This window comes from Podarcis gaigeae (genome assembly GCF_964106915.1).
Source record: "Podarcis gaigeae genome assembly, chromosome: 1".
NCBI lineage: Eukaryota > Metazoa > Chordata > Lepidosauria > Squamata > Lacertidae > Podarcis > Podarcis gaigeae.
Window position 1 is genome coordinate 11068839 of NC_139678.1, and position 22365 is coordinate 11091203.

The 22365-nt window shown below is 46.2% G+C and overlaps 2 protein-coding genes across 2 annotated transcripts in view; both read left to right on the top strand.

Annotated features, from left to right (window-relative positions):
* PPP1R36 (protein phosphatase 1 regulatory subunit 36) overlaps nt 1-22365 on the top strand; it is a gene marked incomplete at its 5' end in the record, with an annotated part of 66464 nt that overhangs the window by 17663 nt on the left and 26436 nt on the right. The window lies entirely within an intron of this gene.
* HSPA2 (heat shock protein family A (Hsp70) member 2) lies at nt 6859-9455 on the top strand. Its single transcript, XM_083734366.1, has one exon. It carries the CDS (start codon nt 7155-7157, stop codon nt 9057-9059), a length of 1905 nt encoding a protein of 634 aa, XP_083590492.1. The 5' UTR covers nt 6859-7154; the 3' UTR covers nt 9060-9455.

Sequence of the window (22365 nt, forward strand, 5' to 3'; positions counted from 1 at the left end):
ATGCTTCTGTTGGAACAGAAATAGATGCTGGGTGGTTTGAAGATTGCAAACTCAGATCCTGTGGCAGGTTGTACCTTCATTTAAGACAGGAACTGCAGGGCAAGGGGCCAAGTACCGCCCTGCAAGCCTCTCTAATTTGGCCCTTGACCACACCCTTCTCCCAAGGCCAAGCCCCACACCTGTTTTGCACCCTCATTGACTGTCCCCCCCCCAACATGCATGCTTGAACTCTCATAATACCTCTTGCTTGAATGGATGGAAGATACAGAATGACCCCTTATTTAAAACTGCGCTTCTCAACAATAATAATGGTACAAATGACACTGTTTTAATCCTCAATTTACTACTTTCACATGATATAGGAAGGTGTGAGCCTCTCTCCTCTCTGCAGCAAATCCTTCATGCCCCCTAGTGGATAACCAGTCGCCCATTGTTTTTTAAGGGACAAGAGCTGCACTAACTGGGCGTCGTGTACACTATGTTCAGGGACAGTTAATTAGCAGTCTCCATAGACACAATACAGTCTCCAAATCACTCCCTCTCTGCCTTGAACTAGGAGGATGCCAGGGAGCTGTATTAAGCTAGGGAGCTGCATGAAACCCACATTAATAAACCTGTCCAGTTGCCAACACCTTTGTGGGATCTGAAGTCTGTAGTTGGTGGTCATCCCTATTGTGCTGTGTCCATGATGTTGCCTGACTGGTGCAGGGCAGAGGACGCACCTGCTGTTCTGCCATATGAAGACACTGGCCAGCCAAGTTAAGTGAGCGAGTGAACTGGGCCTCTGAGATGGGTTCCATAATGCTCAACAGTATTTGCTGACACTTGTGGGTTGGGTCAGCAGGCCTTGTGGGTCGGGTCAGCAAGCCAAACTGGGCCCATTGCGGATTTAAGAGGCCTCTTGCTTACTGTTGCAAGCACTGGGAGCTCTTGAGAGAATGTAAGGTAAAGGGACCCCTGACCATTAGGTCCAGTTGTGGCTGACTCTGGGGTTGCAGCGCTCTTCTCACTTTATTAGCTGAGGGAGCCGGTGTACAGCTTCCAGGTCATGTGGCCAGCATGACTAAGCCGTTTCTGGCAAACCAGAGCAGCGCATGGAAACGCCGTTTACCTTCCCGCCAGAGCGGTACCTATTTATCTACTTGCACTGGCGTGCTTTCGAACTGCTAGGCTGGCCGGAGCAGGGACTGAGCAACGGGAGCTCACCCAATTGTGGGGATTCAAACCACCGACCTTCTGATCGGCAGGTCCTAGGCTCCGAGGTTTAACCCACAGCGCCACCCACGTCCCCTGAGAGAATGTAACAGGCCACAATATGTGCTCTATGCTGCATTTGTTCCGGTCTTATACCTAGCAGGGGTTGGCAACCAGAGGTCCTCCTGAGCAGTGGCGTAGCGTGGGGGGTGCAGGGGGCCAGCACCAGGCGCAACATCTGGGGGGGCGCGCTCGCAGTTGCAGCTCTCTGTCCCTACCTAGATCCACGGGTTAGGGGGCGCAAATTACTTGCCTTGCCCCGGGTGCTGACAACCCACGCTACGCCACTGCTCCTGAGTCAAACTGGCACCTGTCCCAAGGTGTGTTGGAGGGTATTTTTAGCGAAGGGACTCTGTAGTAAACCATGGGTAGAGAAAGTGGGGAGCTTCTACTGTGTATAGCTGTGCCTTTAACAGCAACTTGATTGCAGAAATTAGAATGGGATAATGTCTGTTCCTGTGATGTGATAAATTTTGCCTGTTCAGCCCGCTGTTAAAGGCGCAGGAGCAGCCTGGCTGTTCCCATGGTAGCAGGCAACTGTATTGATCAGCTAATTCATACAGCTTTCATCAATGGACTATACCCGTAAAAAACCAAGACCTGCTTTGGCCATATGGTATACAGTGGTACCTCGGGTTACATACGCTTCAGGTTACATACGCTTCAGGTTACAGACTCCGCTAACCCAGAAATAGTACCTCGGGTTAAGAACTTTGCTTCAGGATGAGAACAGAAATCGCATGGCGGCAGCGCGGCGGCAGCAGGAGGCCCCATTAGCTAAAGTGGTGTTTCAGGTGAAGAACGGACCTCTGGAACGAATTAAGTACGTAACCAGAGGTACCACTGTATCTCTTTACTCTTTGATGTGATCCAATTGAAATATGGCTGTGCCTCTATAATGAGCATTTTCCATACTGGCTTGGCTGCTACCAAGGCCCTGCCATAAAACGGCTGTGTGTTGCAGGGGACTCGGGAGCATTTTCTAAGGTGCAGAAGAGTACATGGCAAGAGCTGGCTTGGGCTCTTGGGCCTCACAGTCTCCAAGGATGAGCTGAGAATGCACCCTGCATTGTTCCCTTGCAACAAGATATTACTGCAGAGAAAATCAGTAGTGGTGGACAACTTTCTGGGAAGCTTGTCAGCTGTTACTGATTTTTCTTTGAGAAATACCCACTAAGCTTGTAAAACTCCCAGAAAGACAAATTGATACGATTTGCTATTCAAATAGCTACAGTGCATCTGGTAATTTGTATCAACTCATGGGCTGTGTGGTTGCCAACTTGTTTACAGAAGGCAGCTTTGTGCATTTAACAGCAACATTGGAGGCAGAAATTTCACAACTGCATCTGTTGAAATTCTACCTGCCAAAGGTAGCAATCCTGTTGCTGTCTTGACCTAGGTTATGTAGTTTGTAAGCAGGCAGGTTCTGCCACTGTTGAGGCAGTGTGAGCCTTCCTGAAAGAAGTGATTTATATATTTAGTTTTGGTTAGTGTTAAATCTGGGCTCATCAAAGAAAAGTCAGTCATGCAGCACAAAAGTGAACCTGTGTTTATCAGTTCCTTGCCTTAATACTTATTCAAAAGTTCCTAGTCTGACTTCCTGGCAAATAGTTGTCAGCTTGTAGCTTGTAACTTTAAATGCCCTCAAGACAACTTGGAAAATGAAGTGGCAGGGGCTGCTTCGCTCTGTTCATCCCCCGGTCCTTTCACCCAACCAACCCTAGCCTCTAAAACAGGAGGTAAATGAGGCATCCTGTTCATCAGACCTTCCTTCATACCCAGAGTCTGTGAGTTCAAATCCTTGCTGTTGTCTTTAAATAGTCTTCTCTATTTTCAGAGGCAGTGTGGTGTAGTGGTTAGAGTGCTGAACCAGGACCTGGAAGACCAAGGTTCAAATCCCCACTAGGCCATAGAGCTCACTGGGTGACCTTGGGCCAACCATTGCCTCTCATTTCAACCTACTTCACAGGGTGGTTGGGATTAAATGAGGAGGGGGAGAACCATATACACCACTTGGGAGCTCCTTGGAGGAAAATGGTGGGATATAGATAGAAAAGAAAAGAAAAGAAAAGAAAAGGGAGGAGCGTGAGAACCAGAAGAAAGACAGGTGACATCAGCTGCAGCTACTTTTATCAGTGTGCATTTAAAGGTAGATATGGGTCCACCACCACCCAGCTGTTAGGTCCAGTCGTGGACGACTCTGGGGTTGCGGCGCTCATCTCACTTTACTGGCCGAGGGAGCTTGCGTACAGCTTCTGGGTCATGTGGCCAGCATGACTAAGCCACTTCTGACAAACCAGAGCAGCGCACGGTAACACCGTTTACCTTCCCTCTGGAGTAGTACCTATTTATCTACTTGCACTTTGACGTGCTTTCGAACTGCTAAGTTGGCAGGAGCAGGGACTGAGCAACGGGAGCTCACCCCGTTGCGGGGATTCAAACCGCCGACCTTCTGATTGGCAAGTCCTAGGCTCTGTGGTTTAACTCACAGCGCCACCCGCGTCCATATTGTCACAGTTAAACCTATGCAAAAAGAGCAATGCCCTAATTGTGACCCACTCTCACACACCAAAGAGTGAGTCTCCATGTGCGCACAAGAATGTCAGGGGCTAGATATGCACAGTTACTGGTGTCCTTGTGCCCCAGTACTCTTTCAGTGGCACTGTTTGCCCTTCCCACACTCAGTGGGGCTTAGACATATCTAGGAATGTGCTGTTACTTAGGAAAATATTGTCTAAATGAATTCAAAATATTTATGACTAAACACATTTGGAATTTTTCTCTAAAGGAAATCACAGCATTTGTAGAGTTGGAAGGGACCCCATGGGCCACCTAGTTCAGCCCCCTGCAATTCAGGAATCCTGCCCACAGCTATGCTTGGGTGGGCTCAAAGCACCAAGCTTCTGGTTAACAGCCGGACACACTGTGCCTCTGGGGAATGCTGGCTTAAAAGTGGTCTGCTATGAAATATATCGATTTGCCACCAATAAAAGTTGTTGCAATGAACTCTTGCCTGGCTTCTAAACCTGCAGAGACCTGCCACCAAGAACGCCAATTCATTGTCTTCACTCCCGCAATGCTCCTATGGTTACTTTCTTATCTGTCTCCTGATCTCCTACCCTAATGCTCCATAATCTCGGGGGGGGGGGGCAGAATATTCCAAAGAGACCCAAGTCATACTAGTATTGAAATGGAGGAACTTTCACGTGAAAAAACTATGAAGAAGTAGCGGTTATGTTGTTGTTTAGTCGTTTAGCCGTGTCTGACTCTTTGTGACCCCATGGACCAGTAGCGGTTATAAGAATGTGTAAATGAATGCTGCTCAGCCTACCATTTTACATATCAGTAGAAGGGAAAGGAGTCACCGAAGGGAAATTTCTGTTGCTGAAAGAGGAAAGATTTAAAAGAGTCTGCAACATCGCATGCTTTCTGGATGCCTTTTAAACTGGACCCCTGCCCACCCCCCACAGAAGTGACCAAATTTCCTTTCTGGTTTCTCACTAAGGAGTGTCATGGAATTCTTGCGTCACAACCAAAAAAGGTCAAGTTCCTCTCTAGCTCTTTGTTTGCTTAAAGATGGTATTTGACATTCAGCTGAATTTATAAGAATTACAAACAGTGGCTTGCAGGCTAGAAAAACGAGCCCCACGCTATAAATCAGGAACTTTAAAGCACAGTACTGCTTGTCTCCTTTTTCTTCTTTGGTTGTCACTTTTCACTTTGGGTTGCTGCCCAATTTATTTCTAAAGCAGGCATAGGCAAACTCGGCCCTCCAGATGTTTTGAGACTACAATTCCCATCATCCTCCGACCATTGGTATTGTTAGCTAGGGATGATGAGAGTTGTAGTCTCAAAACATCTGGAGGGCCAAGGTAGCCTATGCCTGTTCTAAAGTCTATCTCAATATTACCCCTTTCCACTAATTGCTGCACACATTCCTGTCCTCCCCTCCAAATGCTGGCATTTCAGATCCATCATCATTATTCTTACATCCTGCTCCACTACTTTCTCCATATTAACCACCTGTTGTCCTGTTCTGTTGAGCCTGTATGCCTCTGTTTCAACAGCAGCCATCAAGATGCCTTTGCAAAGGTTTACAAGCAAGGCGTGAAGGCAACTGTTGTCCCCTAGTGTTTATTCCCAGGAATCACCTGTGTGCATGGATATTTCAGCTACCTACCACAGCCATACTGCAATCACTAGCAGCCTAAACTGCGCACTGGCCCTTGCCCAAATCTGTACCTTTTCCTTGCATTGTGTTTATTTTCCTTTATCGACCCTCTTTCACTTCGGGCACTTGCTGCCTCTGCCTTCATCTGTATTGCTCTTGAAATAAAGCCCTTGGAAAGCCATAACTCTTTTACGCACAGGGCCAACTTTGTGGTCGCTTGCGGAAAATGCTTGGCTGCAAATGTCCTCACCCCTTCACGCATCTCAGGACTGAATAATGGCATGGTAACAGATGTCAGTATTAAAAGCTTGTTTTTGCTTGCCTTGAAGCAGCAGTGTATTTATCCTGGTTAGGCTATATTCTGGTCTTTACTAAGCATGTATTCCAATTTGCTTACAGGATGGTTATATACAATGAATATTCACCTTCATTCATCCTGATTTGCTTTTGGGGTGCTTAGGTGTCTGCCTGTCAATCATTTGTTCACCCCTCACTTTTCAGTGTTTTCCCATCACTTCTGTAACTGCAAAGTCTGTTTTTTAAATAATAATCATAATCATCATAATTTGTTGCACTAGGATGACAAAACACTTTCATTCTGCACAATTGAAGTAGATTCAGCTTATTGCGTGTTATTGAATCCCTCCCTGGGGGAGAGAAGAATGAACTAAAATCTCTCTGTTTGCTTTCTCTGTACTTTGCCTAGTGTGGGAAAACATACTTTATTATTTTTTGCTTGTTGCTTCTTCATTTTGGAAATTGAGAGGGGAAAAGTGATACCTCAGTTCAAGTGAATTATGGCACAGCCTTCCCCAACCTGCTGCCCTCTGTTTCGGACTACAATCCTCACCAAGTCAGCATGAGGGCACCAGGTTGACAAAAGGGATGTTATATTAGTCTCTCAAAAAAGGCTCCATTTTTAACGTGCCAGTTAGTTATGACGTTTAAATGTGAGGTGAGGACAAATGCACTCTGGACGTGCTCAGAGACAGTCTTTTCTCCTGCTACAACTACAGCATTGGAAGGTGAGCCTGAAACACAATGCTGGGGACTCAGGGTGACCTTATTTTTTTCTTCCTTAAAGCAGCAACCCTTCCCTCAAATATTGCTTTTATTTCAATTATTTTATCACCCTCAGTCAACTGTCCCTTTCTCTTTATCCTGCTGCGTCATCGCTACCCCCCCCCCCCCCGCGCGCTCTTCGAATGTTCCCGACGCCGTTAGAAGCAAGTAGAAGGCGCTCGCGCTTCAAAGTTAAGTAGAAAGATGACGGAACTTTTTTTTCTGGTCGCGAGGCGCTGAGGGGCGTGCCCGAGCTATTTTGCATAACGGCCGCCCAGAAGGCGTCTCGAAGAGCCAACCCTTTCGTCCCTCCGAGCCCCTATTGGTTGCCGGTGACATCAATCCTCTCCCTCCGATCTCGAGCCCTGTAGAAGCTTCTGGTTGGGACGAGCAGAGGCGGGAAGGAGGCATAGCGGAGCTATTGGTCAGAGGTCCGCGGTGTGCGTCACGATTGGCCGAGCGCGTTCTGGCAGGTTCCAGAAGCGGGAGAGCCGCGGGTATAAAAACGGAGGCGAAGGCGACGGCAACGGCAGATCGCGCCTCAGAGCCGAAGCGAGAGCGTTCGTTGTGAGCGAAGCGGCGGGCGAGATACAGCTAAAACCACTACCGTGAGGGACTTTCCAGTCGGCGGAGCTTTCGAGAGGTACCTGACCGCGTTCCTGCAACCATGTCGGGCAAAGCGCCTGCCATAGGCATCGACTTGGGCACCACGTACTCCTGCGTGGGGGTCTTCCAGCATGGGAAGGTGGAGATCATCGCCAACGACCAAGGCAACCGCACCACGCCCAGCTATGTGGCCTTCACGGACACCGAGCGCCTCATTGGGGATGCAGCCAAGAACCAGGTGGCTATGAACCCCAACAACACCATCTTCGACGCCAAGCGCCTCATCGGCCGCAAATTCGACGACCCCACCGTGCAGTCCGACATGAAGCACTGGCCGTTCCGTGTGGTGAGCGAGGCAGGGAAGCCAAAGGTGCAGGTGGAGTACAAGGGGGAGATAAAGACCTTCTTCCCTGAGGAGATCTCCTCTATGGTGCTGACCAAAATGAAGGAGATAGCCGAGGCTTACCTCGGGCGCAAGGTCCAGAGCGCTGTCATCACAGTGCCTGCCTACTTCAACGACTCACAGCGCCAAGCCACCAAGGACGCTGGCACCATCACGGGGCTCAATGTGCTGCGTATCATCAATGAGCCCACGGCAGCCGCTATCGCCTATGGCTTGGATAAGAAAGGCAGCGGCGCTGGCGAGAAGAACGTGCTGATCTTTGACCTGGGAGGTGGCACTTTTGACGTCTCCATCCTGACCATCGAAGACGGCATCTTTGAGGTGAAGTCTACCGCAGGCGATACTCACCTGGGCGGGGAGGACTTTGACAACCGCATGGTGAGCCACTTTGTGGAGGAGTTCAAGCGCAAGCACAAGCGGGACATCGCTGGCAACAAGCGGGCAGTCCGGCGGCTGCGCACAGCCTGCGAGAGAGCCAAGCGCACCCTCAGCTCCTCCACCCAGGCTTCGATTGAGATTGACTCGCTGTTTGATGGGATTGACTTCTACACGTCCATCACCCGTGCCCGCTTTGAGGAGCTCAATGCCGATCTTTTCCGTGGCACCCTTGAGCCTGTGGAGAAGGCCCTGCGTGATGCCAAGCTCGACAAAGGGCAAATCAATGAGATTGTGCTCGTCGGTGGCTCCACCCGCATCCCCAAGATCCAGAAGCTGCTGCAGGACTTCTTTAATGGCAAAGAACTCAACAAAAGCATCAATCCTGATGAAGCTGTGGCCTATGGCGCTGCTGTGCAGGCTGCTATCCTGATGGGGGACAAGTCCGAGAATGTGCAGGACCTTCTGCTTCTTGATGTGGCACCACTGTCACTGGGTATCGAGACAGCTGGTGGTGTGATGACCGCCTTGATCAAACGCAACACAACTATTCCCACCAAGCAGACCCAGACCTTCACCACCTATTCAGACAACCAGAGCAGTGTGCTGGTGCAGGTGTATGAGGGCGAGCGGGCCATGACCAAGGACAATAATCTACTGGGCAAGTTTGACCTGACGGGTATCCCGCCAGCCCCCCGCGGTGTTCCTCAAATTGAGGTCACATTTGACATTGACGCAAACGGCATCCTCAATGTCACAGCGGTGGACAAGAGCACCGGCAAAGAGAACAAGATCACAATTACTAATGACAAGGGCCGCCTCAGCAAAGACGACATTGACCGTATGGTCCAGGAAGCAGAGCGTTACAAGGCAGAGGATGAGTCCAACCGGGAACGGGTGGTTTCCAAGAATGCCCTGGAGTCCTATGCGTACAACATCAAGCAGACGGTGGAAGATGACAAGCTGAAAGGCAAGATTAGTGAGCAGGACAAGCAGAGGGTGCTTGAGAAGTGTCAGGAAGTGATCAGCTGGCTTGACCGCAACCAGATGGCTGAGAAGGAAGAATTTGAGCACAAGCAGAAGGAGCTGGAGAAGCTTTGCAACCCCATCATTGCTAAACTGTACCAGGGTGCTGGAGGAGCTGCGGGGGCTCCAGGCGGTGGGCCCACCATTGAAGAGGTAGACTAAACTACCATAGACTGGACTATAAGAGCAATTGCCATCTTCTGCTCTTCCCTTTTTCTTCAGTCAGTGCCATTGCTGGAGGGATTTTCCTGTGGGTGGGTATGGGAGGAGGTTGTTAACTTGCTCTCTGCCAGGGGAAGAAAAGCCAGCTTAAAAGTTTGTTGCAGATAATGTTTGTCTTTGTATTCAGATATCCATGCTAGTCTGTAGATTTCTGTTTCTTTATGTTCACTGTTTTTTAAAGTATATACTTGAGCATTACAATTGAGGGAGAAACATTTCAAGAGAGCATGGAAAATGTTAAAACATACCCCAAAGAAAGGTTTTACCTTTTTTTGTAACTATTTGGTCTGGTTATTTTAAAATTTTGGTAATAAAAAGTTACTTGAAGCTTAACAATACCCTCCTTTTTCATTTTAAAAGTAAATGGTTTATGGGATAGAAGCGGTAGCAACTGTGGGTTTAAGTGCTCTAGTTGGGAAAATAGTTAAGCACTTGCACTCCTCCTGAAATGATTGTTGGGTTACAGGCAGAGTATTTTATTGGTGGTCTGGCTTAGCCTGTTACTACTTGGCACAACTTTGCCACTATCCTTGATTTAAAAAAACCCCAGACAGAAATGCAGTAGGTAAACCTTTCTATCACTGTATCACTTCTCAGTAATGCAGTTGTTAAAGGTACAGGAGCTGTTAGAAAAAGTGGCACCCAGTTAACTGCAGTTAAGTCTTGCCTTGATTATCTTTAAAACTAAAAATTATCACAGGGGTTAAAGATTTCTGCACAATTGCCAGCTGGTCTAATGTCATAAAACAGAGATCCTTTCAACAGCTTAAGTGTTTTACTTCTGGCAGAGTCCAAAGCTAATTGGTTTCATACATCAGGGAAACTAAAGAGCCTTATTAAAAAGAATACTTAATTGAGGAGCTTTCCTTTATAATTAGCTTTACTATGTAATCAAACCAGCTCAGGAGCTGACAACAGCATAAAAACAGTTTGCTAACAGGGTGGAGCCAGATTCAAATGCTTGCATAAACTGGTTTTGGTATCTTATCTCTCTGAAGGGATGAAACAAATGGGGTCAGAATAGCAAAATCGTAAGAACTATTTTGGGGAGATGCTAGTTTCTCATGAAGTAATAACTTCCCAACTGCTGGTGGTGACCCTTGTAAAATATTTAAAGTTAACAGCTTGTAAAACTGCTTAGCTAGTGGAGCAGAAGAACTCTGTGTTGTGAGCTGATCTTGTTCACATATGGTGAAATCAAGGGCTGTAGCAAACTCGGGTTTAACTGATTTTATGGTAAAATTGACAAGGTCCTGCTGGGATGGTTTAACTGGAAGATTCTTGAATGAAAGGCTAGGTAGCTGAATGTGGTTTCTATATCTGGAAGGAAAAAATGACCACTTCTCAAATACCTTTAAAAATCATAATACTGGATATTATCAGTTCAATCCAAGGATTCCCCAAACAGACTGGATCCAGGAGCCTTGGTGAATGACCTAGAAATGGAACCGCGTACAGTGTGGGTGGGTACGTAGGGAGGTATTATTTGTAACAGCTAATCACAGCACAGCTAAAACTTAAATCTAGGTTACTACCTACATAGGTATTTTTCATTGTCCTATTGCATAGGTATTTCTACAGCCTAGTTACTGTTAGTAAAGTCTGTCTGAAGTGGATGGACTGATGGAAGTTGTAGTCCCAAACATCTGGAGGGCTCCTGGTAGGCTGATTTTGAGGATGCTTCTGGTAAATCTAGGTGCCCCCCTACTGAGAGATTCTGGAACACAATAGACTCTCACATGCCACTATGAACTGATAAATTAAGTTCACTGGCGGATAGTTACCTTTACTTGCTCCCCTGCCCTGCCCCCTTTTTTTCCTGTCGATCCAGATTAAACTAGTGTAAGAAGCCATCTTTCTTTATTAACAGCCTACATGAAGCAGAAAGGAATGGCATTCACATCATACATTTAAAGCACAAATCCTTCCCCAAAGAACCCTGGGAAATGTAGTTTACCCCCACAGAGCTACAATTCCCAGCACCTTAACCAACTACAGTTCCCAGGATTCTTGGGAGTGGGGAGACATGAGCTTCAAATACATGGTGTGTACACAGTTGCAGTTTCCTATTGCTAAGCTAGACCTGATAGGCTTCAGCAAGATGGCTGTTCTGTGTTCTCATCAGTATTGAAAGAATCTGAGCACCTCCATACAAGGCTACAGAGCTGTACATATATTGCAAGTAGTTGTGTTTATATTTATACCCTGATTTCAACTAAGATTGGCTCCCAACGTGTCTTAGAATTAAAATCTCCAGAAAGTTACAATATAATTAGGGGCATGTTGGTAAGGAGAGGCAGTCTCTTCTGGCATTTGGTGAAGCTTCAGATTCTAGGCTTTACAGAGGGTAGACCAAACCTTGCCATGTGGACTTCAGTGGGATTTACTCCCTTAGTCAGGCTCTTGCAGCTTCCAAATGTGGTAAAAGAGATTTCATACCCTCGCTGGAACAGAAATGCTTGACACACCCATTGGGATGAGAGCAGACAGGCTTGATGTTGCTTGCTCTTTTCAAGCGTTATCGTTGAAGGAGTTTCTGTTTACATGACGGTAAAGGCATCAAGAAAACCTATGAAAGGGGGGTGGAGGAGGAGGAGAAAGAAAGGAAATCAGATTTTGGTTACCAGAAATTGGAACTGAAGTCATCAGAGCCCTTGTAGGAGAGCGAGGAACATTAATCCAGCCGTACTAAAATATCTTTACTGCCTCCACTTCTTCTGGGCTCAATTCAAAGCTCTACTTTTGTCCTCGAAAGCCTTAAATTGATGTGGCTATGCTGTGGCCCTCCCAGATGTTGAACTACAACTCCCATCATGCCAGCCAGCATGACCAGTGGTTGGGTTTAATGGCAGTTGTAGTTCAGCAATAGCTTGTGGGAAGGACACAAGCTATTGCTGTGGTAGGGACTGTGCCTTACATGTGAAAGGTCCTGGATTCCATCCCTGGTGCCTCTAGAGAGGGCTGGGAATGCTCCCTGCCTGAACCCCTGGACAGGTGCTGCCAGTAAGTGTTGACAGTACTTGGTCTGAGTCTGATTCTTATAATATAGAGCAATCAGAAAGCCATTGTAACTTGTTCCTTTTCCAAAAGCTTTTCAGAAGCCTCTGCGAGGGGGTGCTGCTGGCTGAGCTGGCAGGTGAACATGGGCCTATGTTTTGAGGATTGGGCCCCATTTCCCTCACCATGCCCTCACCATGCTCCTTTTTTGCAGGGGGTGGGCGGGGGACTTAACAGCAACGTAGGCAGCCCAAGAGGCAGCAAACCCAAATCCTCACACCCTGCTGGATTTTAGGTTTGGATTGTGCTGTCAGTCCTGCCTGTTTTAAGTGGCCTGGGTTTGAAGAAGGTTAAGGATCATCTTCTATATGAACCCACTCCTCAATTAAGAACTTCATGCGCCCTTCTAAGGTACCCCCCCTTTCAAGTTAGACAGGTAACTATTGGAGAGAGGTGTTTTTCTGTGGTAGCACTGAAATTATGCAATTCTCTCCTTAGAGATGTTCACCTGGTGTCATCTTTCCAGAACCAGGTAAAACCTCTGCTCTCATGGTAATGCCTAGGTTGCAGGATTGGTCCCTGTATGGGACACCTTCATGCTCCCCCATCACTCTACCGGGACACTGAGGTCCAGCGCCAAGGGCCTTCTGGTGGTTCCCCCACTGTGAGAAGCCAAGTTAGAGGGAACCAGGTGGAGGGCCTTCTCAGTAGTGGCACCTGCCCTGTGGAACACCCTCCCACCAGAAGTCTACTACCAGACTTTTAGAAGACATCTAAGGCAGCCCTGTTAGGAGAAGCTTTTAATGTTTGATGCATTACTGTATTTTAATATTTTGCTGGAAGCTGCCCAGAGTGGCTGGGAAAGCCCAGCCAGATGGACGGGGTACAAATTAATAATAATAATAATAATAATAATAATAATAATAATAATAATAATGGTATGTGGAATCCTTTTAATGGCTTTTACCAGCTCCCCTGCCCAAATCTGCTGGTGTGGGCTGCCTTTACATTTTTGAAGTTTTAACACTGGTTTTGATATTTTTTTCCTGTTGCTTGCCATAAGCTACCCTTAGTCTTTTTCTGGTGAAAGCAGGCTATTTAGTTTGAATGCATGCATAAATGCCGAATTCTGACAAACCTTTGGGGTGAAAAGGAGGCCTAATCATGTGCTGGGGCTTAGGAATAATTTTAGCAATAATTTATTGTGAGCTGTTTTATTTGCTTCTAAGGAAATCCTTGAGAATTACAGGTTTTTGCGTGAGTTTCATAGATTCCATAAAACCATAGAGTTTGAAAGGATACCAAGGGTCATCTAGTCCAACCCCAGCAGTGCAGGAATCTTGCCCACGGCTGTCTCTGGGTGGGCTTGAACCACCAACCTTCTGGTTAACAGCCAGATGCAATGACCCATTGCACCAGAGTTCAATAGGCTCTTAACGAGGATATTTATTCTGCAAAAAGGAGCATCTCTACCCCCATCGTTCAGCTGAGGTCCACTTCTGAGGGTCTTCTGGCGGTTCCCTCACCACGAGAAGTAAAGTTACAGGGAACCAGGCACAGGGCCTTCTCGGCAGTGGCGCCCGCCCTTTGGAATGCCCTCCCATGTCAGGGAGATAAAGAATTACACAACTTTTAGGAAACATATGAAACATTTAGAAAACATCAGGGAAGTTTTAAATGTCTGACATCTTATTATTTTTTATATTTTACTAGAAGCAACCCAGATGGCTGGGGTATAAACAAGAAAATAATAATAATAATAATAATAATAATATACAATATAACAACAACAACAACGCTTGATAAGGAATAAGGAATAAAATAACTTCCCTTTTCCAACTTGTGAAAAAACACAACCTGAAGTAGCCATGTTTCACTTTCTTAGTGATGCAGGAAATCTAGGTGTGTAGACAGGGCCCTAGCTCAGTGGTTAACAGTATCTTCCTTGCATGCTGTGAAGGTTCAGGGTTCAATCCTTGGCATCTCCAATTAAGGCTGGGAGAGACTCCTTGCCTGAAATCTGAGACAGCCGCTGCCAATCACTGTAGAGCACACTGAGCTAGATGAGCGCCATATAAAGTAGATTCCTATGTTCTTAGAAGGAGTAATAGAATTTTAGAGTTGGAAGGGACCCCAAGGGTCATCTAGTCCAACCCCCTGCAATGCAGGAATCTCAGCTAAAGCTAGAGATGACAGATGACCATCCAACCTCTGTTTAAAATCCTCCAATGAATCCACCACCTCTCGTAGGAGTCCACTCCACTGCTGAACGGTTCTTACTCTCAGACAGTTTTTCCAAGTGTTTAGTCGGAATCTCATTTCTTGCAACTTGAAGCCATTGGTTCGAGTCCTACCCTCCTGAGCAGGAGAAAACAAGCATGCTCCCTCTTCCACGTGACAGCCCTTGAGATATTTGAAGATGGCTATCATATCTCCTCTGTCTGCTGTTTTCCAGGGTAAACATACCCAGCTCCTTCAACCGTTCCTCATAAGGCTTGGTTTCCAGACCCTTGATCATCTTGGTCACCCTCCTCTGCACACGTTCTAGCTTGTCAACATCCTTCTTACATTGTGGTGCCCAGAATTGGACACAGTATTCCCAGTGCAGTCTGACTAAGGCAGAATAGAGTGGTACTATTACTTCCCTTATTCTGGACACTATACTTCTGTTGATGTAGCCTAGAATAGAATTTGCTTTTTTTGCTGCTGCATCACACTGTGGACTCATGTTAAGCTTGTGGTCCACAAAGACCCCTAGATCCCTTTTTCACATGTACTGCTAGTAAGCCAGGTGTCCCCCATCCTATATTTGTGCATCTGGTTCTTCCTGCCTAAGTGCAGAACCTTACATTTGTCCTTATTGAAATTCATTTTGTTAGGTTGTGCCCAGTTCTCCAATCTGTTAAGGTCATTTTGAATTATGATTCTGTCTTCTGCAGCATTAGGTACCCCTCCCAGTCTGGTGTCATCTGCAAATTTGATGAGCATCCCCTCAATTCCTTCATCCAAGTCATTAATAAAGACGTGGAACAACAACGAGCCCAGGGCAATTCTCTTAAATCTCATTTAAACTCAAAGTTCATTTTGAGCAAGCAATAATACAGTTTGCTGCCCTCAACTGCAACAGAAACTAGCTGGGCTGGCACTTAGGTCATATTGACACTATATGTATAAAGCACATGCTTCTTTCTAAAGAATATTGGGAGCTATAGTTTACCCAGAGCTCAAACTACAGCTCCCAGGATTCCTTGGGGTGGAAACTATGTTTTAAATGGGCTTTAAATAGATCTTCCACTGTGTTTGAGGGGGTGTGTGGGACTGGTTGCATGGAGCACAGAGTTCCGTCAGCTCCAAGTCCCTTAGCAGCTGTCACTTGAGATCTCTGCCGGAAGGTAGGGCCATCTGCAAATACCCAATTTGACTAAAGGAACCGTCAGGCAGCATTTAAACAAATTCTTGTGCCATTTGGCTTAGTGCACAGTTCCTTTTCCTGACGTGCTTGTTCTGTGCCATAATGTAGTCTGGATTTTGTAGGTTGACCCTACAGTAAAGCAAGCAAGTGGACCACCCTTCTCAGAAATGTCATATGGCGAACTTCTCCCAAATCTAGATTTTTAAAAAAATGCTTCAGTCTTTTGGCTTGATAGGCGCAACTTCTACAGGACTTGAATTTTCAAGATCTGAACGCAACCTCGAGGGCGATGGGAGTGTTTGGGCATGGTTGCCATCCTGCAGGTGATGATCTGCATTTAGCCCAGCAGACGGCTGCAAAATGGAGGGGAACGTGGGCACAATGCATCCCAGATGGTATTTCCTCTCTCTTTGATGTGCCTTATGAAATAAAAACTTGAAAGCTGGCTAGAAAACGCTCTGGAATTAAAGAGGGCAATCTACTAGGGCCATCTTCTGAAGCAATTGTTCTGGGCCTTTGAGCAATTCTCATGAATGTTTCCACAGAGCTTATGCTGGAGACTGTCCTGGTGAAATTGTGCCCTTGAGTCAGAAATAAATGAATTGCTTTACCTTCATGGCTACCTTTGACAGTCTGCAAAGAGGATTTCTGGGAGCAAAGTGGCACATAGGGAAAGGAGAAGCAGTGGCGTAGCGTGGGGGGGTGCAGGGGGGGCCGGCCGCACCGGCCGCAACATCTGGGGGTAGGGTTAGGGGGCGCAAATCCATGGGTTAGGGGCCGCAAATTACTTGCCTTGCCCCGGGTGCTGACAACCCACGCTACGCCACTGAGGAGAAGGAGTGACTTTTTAGTTGGAGAGGAAGATTCTCCCCAAAACAGACAGAATATTATTGGTCATTCTCTACCCAGATAAAACAGGCATTATCAGATTTGAAGGAAACTTTCCAGCCAGGTGAAAACACTCAGGGAGATCTGGGGAGGGAACATGGCCTGGGAAAAGTCCCAAGGGCCAGGGTGAAAGGCCTGAAGGGCAACATTCTGTTGGGGGGGGGGGACCACAGGCTCTCCATCCCTGGTTTATAGCTGTATAAAAGCAGACTTGTAAATAAGCCCACAAAAATTACAATCCCTGTGCATCCTCCGCAGACAGCAAGGAGACACAGACTGCTAGCCTCTTAGCACACTAATAAAAAGGGGGAAAAGGAAAGGAAATTCTGTGTGCAATGCAAACTGTTGGAGAAGCAATAGAACAATCTGATCATCTTTCAAAAACCTGCAGCATTTCTTTGATGGTTGTGGAGAAAGAGACTTTTCTTTCTTGGTGGCTATCAGCAAGTTGGTGTAGGAAGGTTGGAGTGATCCATTCCTCTGCCTCCAGCCTGCTTATCTGCTGCAGAGTATACCCGGGTGCCTATGGTTGTTAAATACGAGGCTGATATAAAAGCAACAGCAATATATATTATAATAATATAATAATTTATTATTTATACCCTGCCCATGTGGCTGGGCTTCCCCAGCCACTTTGGGCGGCTTCCAACCAAATATTAAAATACAGTAATGCACCAAACATTAAAAGCTTCCCTAAACATGCTGCCTTCAGATGTCTTCTAAAAGTCTGATAGTTGTTCTTCTCTTTGACATCTGGTGGGAGGGCATTCCACAGGGGCGGGTGCCACTACCGAGAAGGCCCTCTGCCTGGTTCCCTGTAACTTGACTTCTTGCAGTGAGGGAACCGCCAGAAGGCCCTTGGCGCTGGACCTCAGTGTCCGGGCTGAACGATGGGGGTGGAGATGCTCTTTCAGGTATACTGGAGAACTGCTGTTTGTAGACTATATTGAACCAGATGTCCCAATGGTCTGACGCAGCATAAGGCAGCTTCCTATTATCCTATCATAAAGGTAGGCAACAAGAGCGCCATAGATTTTTTGCAAGTCTGACTTCTTTTGTCTTTGGCTGTGTACACACTCTTTTTTGCTCTGCATCCCATGTCCCGTCCCCACCCCCCTTCTGGTTTGTGAAGCTGTATACACATGACATTAGCCACAATCTACATCTATCCTGCAGTTTCTTGAAGAATACTGTATTTTGATGCATTCCCCTCAAAACCAGCAATCCGATTTGAAAACTTAAGCTACATGAAAGCATCCATGCCACCTCTCTGCCTACTGGCGCAGACCAAAGTTGGGCAACTTGGAAACATGTGCAGCTTGACTGATGTGCACAGTGATGAGCATGCCATTTGAAATGCAGCAAAAAATATACATTAAAAAAAATACTTCCAGCAAAGCACCTCACTGCATTTTTTTTATTTATTTTTTATTAATTTTCACCACAAATTAAAAAACAAAACAAAACAAACAAAGCAACACACATAAGACATAAATAAACACATACCACTTACATTAAAAGACTTCCCTCCATCACGGTTTGAGCTCTATTTTAGCCTTATATCTCTGCGGTTTCTTATTACCATCTAAATCAGTACCTCTCAGGTTTTATATTGTACCTACTGTAATTTTGATGTTTCCTATGTTTTTTTCTATATATGTAAGGAATTTGTTCCAATCGTTAATAAATTTAACATTTTTCTGATGCCTGATCTTCTGTGTCATCATTGCTAGCTCCATGTATTCAAGTAGCTTGGATTGCCATTCTTTAATAGTTGGGATAGTAGGGGTTTTCCAGTTTTGCGCTAAGAGTAACCTGGCTGCTGCCATTGCATATTGGAACATGGTTTGGTCTTCTCGTCTTATCTCGCACCTCACTGCATTTTAAGCCAGTGATATACACACAGCCTTTGTCTTCAAATACAATGGGGTGAATCCTGTGATTAGTATTTTGCACAAGAACCTGGGAATACTGGAATCGAACGCCAGCTAAGCTGTATTGTCTCTCTGTGCTCTTGAGCAATTTGCTTTCTCTCGGCCATTTGGCTTTTCATCTGCTAAATGGGCCTTTTTAATAATGCACAGGGACATTAAAGCAGATGAATCAGCATGCCTGCAACCCAAAACGCTATATGAACGATGAGTGGAGATGATTCTGCAAAATGCTGGAGCAGAAAGCCAAATTGTGTATACGGTACTAAGAAATCTGTCTGCCCTGAATGTTGTTTTCTCCTTGTGGCGTGTTCACAATCAAAGGTTAGCAGCTAGAACAACCGCAGCATGCATTCCCAGCAGCATCAAAATAGTTGGCACCATCTTAAATTAACAAATAAAAATAAAAAGAGGAGCAGAGAGGGGTAGGGAGCCTTTTATTAGTGTGAGCAGCTGGCTATTCAGGTTTTTAAAAGTTACATTCCCTTCCCATAAGTGGCACTCCGTGCTAATTGAAACTTTCTCTCACTGAAGGCTTTAATGTAAAGCCAGTATTGCTGCTGGCCATGAACGTCAGCCAGACTAGCTCTGTGCAGCCCTGGCTGCAGCCTTGGCATGGCAGAGGGTAGCCGCCTTGAACACATGAAGCAGTACAATTATGGACCAACTTGTGTGTTCAGTAGCAAACACAGATCTGGAAACTCTGGCCACTCCTCAGCTTCAAAACAACCATGGGGGGTGGCAGCGGCGATTTTTGAAGAGGAGAAGCATCATGTGTGGAAGGGGCTTATGCCTTCCCCCTCCCCATCACTTTTCCACAGGAACTTATGCAATATAGTACATGCATTGAGGAAACCCAGTTTAGGAAAGTTAACAGCAGAGTTTTTTGGGGGGAGGGGGAGGCAGGGGATCAGGTTAGGGAGAAGGGTTAAGCACATACCCTCCTCTCCCCACACTGTAATGAAGAAGAAGCAGCTGGGGCTGTAACCTCAGGTTACAGACACTTTGGGTTGCGCGATTTCAGGTTGTGCACCACGCTGAACCTGGAAGTACCGGAACGGGTTACATCCTGGTTTCGGCGCTTGCACAGAAGCGCCTAAATCATACTTTGCGCATGCACAGAAGCGCCGAATTGCAACCCACACATGTGCAGAGGGTTGTGGACACTGCGGGTTGCGAACGTGCTTCCTGCACGGATCACATTCGCAACCCGAGCGTCCAAGGTAATTTCATTATTTGTCACTCTGGGTGGCTTCCAGAACATACAGAACCATAATAAAATGTCAAATATTAAAAGCTTTCCTATACAGGGCTGCCTTCGGATGTCTTCTCTCCTTGACATCTGATGGGAGGCCGTTTCACACAAGAGGGTGCAACTGCTGAGAAGGCCCTTCTGCCTGGTTCCCTGTAACCTCACTTCTTGCAGGCAGAGAACCACCAGGAGGCCCTCAGAGCTGGACTTCAGTGTTCGGGCTGAATGACGTGGTTGGAGACGCTCTTTCAGGTATACAGGGCCGGTGGCCATTTAGAGCTTTAAAGGTCAGTACCAACATTTTGAATTGTGCTCAGAAGCGTCCAAAACGGGTGGGGAACCTGTGGCCCCCTGGTGTTCCTGGCCTCCAATTCCCATTGCCCCTGACGGCTGACCATGCTGGCAGGCCAGAGATTCCCCACCACTGATCTAAGAGCAAAGAGAAGATGCTTCTTACTTCGGAGGTGGTGTGTGTGCCCTTACGCAAATTAGCTGGTTAAAACTCATACAGTGGATTGGCTTTCTTTAATCAGGCGACTGGCATAATAATTTGTCACTGCACTGGGCGTGCAGAAACCAGCTTCCTTTTCAAAGGTAAAATTCACACTCGTTGCTCCACCCTAAATTGGCAAGCAATCTGTACAATGTTGCCCAGAAAGTTCGTTTCCCTTCTCTACTATGCGGATGTGGTTAATCATGTGTGATACTGTATAATGTATGAGAAGAAAAGAGCATTGCATGGGGGCCAAAAAGTAACTGGCACCTCCAGGATTAGCTTCATTAACAAGGATTCTTGAGCCATTTAATCCTGTTTTTCCCCCCCCTTCCAACCATTCTACCTGCCAAGCCTTTCTCTGTTCTTCCTGCCAAAAAAATGCTACTCCTAACACACACACCCCGACACCAACAACACCTGATGGCAGAGGATGAGCTGGGTCAAATGGAAAAGTACAGAAGAGCAGATCAGGGTGAGTTTAATGTTCTTGGTTTCTGTCCCCGAGGCAAGGAACTGCTTATTGAGAACAGGAAGGGAACATTTGGCAGGTAAGCGGCCAATGCAGAAATAAACAGAACGGCAGCTGCTGTGCAGGGAACGAATTCAGCGCTGCATAGTCGAGTGCAAAGGTAGTTGTGCCGTAATAATTCCCTAGGAAACCAGAGCTGACATCCACAGCCTTTTCGAGGACCAAGACCTGAAGGCATTTCCATTTTATTTCGGTCTTCCTCCGTGGAATGCAAGGCATTCCTCAGACACAATGCTTTTGCGGGGAGAGTTTAAGGCTTATTAGTTTAAATAAAGGCTATGATATATGGGATTATGTAACACATGTTTATTTAGCACAAACATTTCAGGTCTGTAACTAAGAAACACTGTTCTTTTTTCTGAGGTATATGGACACTGCATATACGAGTCCAAAAACCTAGGGTGCAAATCATAACAAGTAAAGCCACCAGCCACATACCCTCTGATGTTTCTCCAATGAAAATAGGAACGTCCTATTCAACAACAACAACAGCAGCAATGATAATGATTTAACTATTAATACCCTGCCCACCTGACTGGGTGGCCCCAGCCATTTTGGGCGGCTTCCAGCACATATAAAATCATAATAAAACTTTAAACATTTTAAAACTTCCCTAAACAGGGCGGCCTTCAGATGCCTTCTAAAGGCTGTATAGTTACTTATCTCCTTAATTTGGGGGTCACATAACTCCATACCCTCCAACATTTCTCCAGTGAAAATAGGGACATCCTAAGGAAATGCGGGACATTGTGAGATCAAATCAAGAACTGGGGTGGCTTCTGTAAATCCAGGACTGTCCCTGGAAAATAGGAACATTTAGAAGATCTGCACCCAATTAAAAAAATATTATTTAATTGTGCATGAGCGTTTAAGTCAGCTAACTGATTTAGTGCAGCTGCATAAATTTGCATATGAAAGGGGGGAAGTAGTTTTGTATTTAAATGATGTGTCCCAGCAGATCTTGCCTGAAAAGAGGCATTCCTCTTCTAAGGTGACACTTGCAACCTGCAGTTATTATCAGGAAGAAAATTAAATCTGTTGATTTAATTGAGGGCACTTTTTTAGTTCATCAATACAGTATGTTTTAAAAGTGGTTCATCTAAGTCGTTCTTCAATTGCTGAGTTGGGAGTCAGACCGACTGTTGGGTCAGAGCCTGATCTAAGGTGATTTGCAACAACAGAATTAGCACCATACATACATATGGTAAAAAATAATGATTAAGAAACAGGCCTCCAAATGCATGTTTGGGTTAAACAGTGGGCCTGGGTCTGAAAAGGTTGGAGGCTTTTGATAACTGAATAGCCAGACTTAATAAGCACATGCTGATGACAGAAGCATCTATTTTCACTGTGCCTCTTTCTTTTTACCCTGTTTTTGATACTGCTTTTGAAGCGTTGCCTCGACGCAACTCCAAAACCTCGTTTGTTTCCAAATCTGCTTCTCTTCTTGTTCTTGATAAATATGCGGCATTGCTGCCAAGGCTCCAGAATATCCTTGGCAGCCCACAATAGCAACTGCAAACACAACATACAGTGTGCTGTTGTTTAAAAAAGGTCACAGGGCGCAGGCGGAGAAGTAAGCCGAGCTCAGGGAGCCGTCGTTGTGCGGGGACCTGAACAACCATCAGCAAGCTCTGTCAGCAGGGACCATAGCTGTCAAGTGTCCCTTATTTGAAGGGACAGTCCCTTATTCCAGTGCCATGTCCCGCTGCTGTCCCTTATTGATGGATGTCCCTTCAAT

Coding starts and splice junctions, on each gene's coding strand:
- HSPA2 (XM_083734366.1), top strand. CDS start 7,155: ATGTCGGGCAAAGCGCCTGCCATAGGCATCGACTTGGGCACCACGTAC.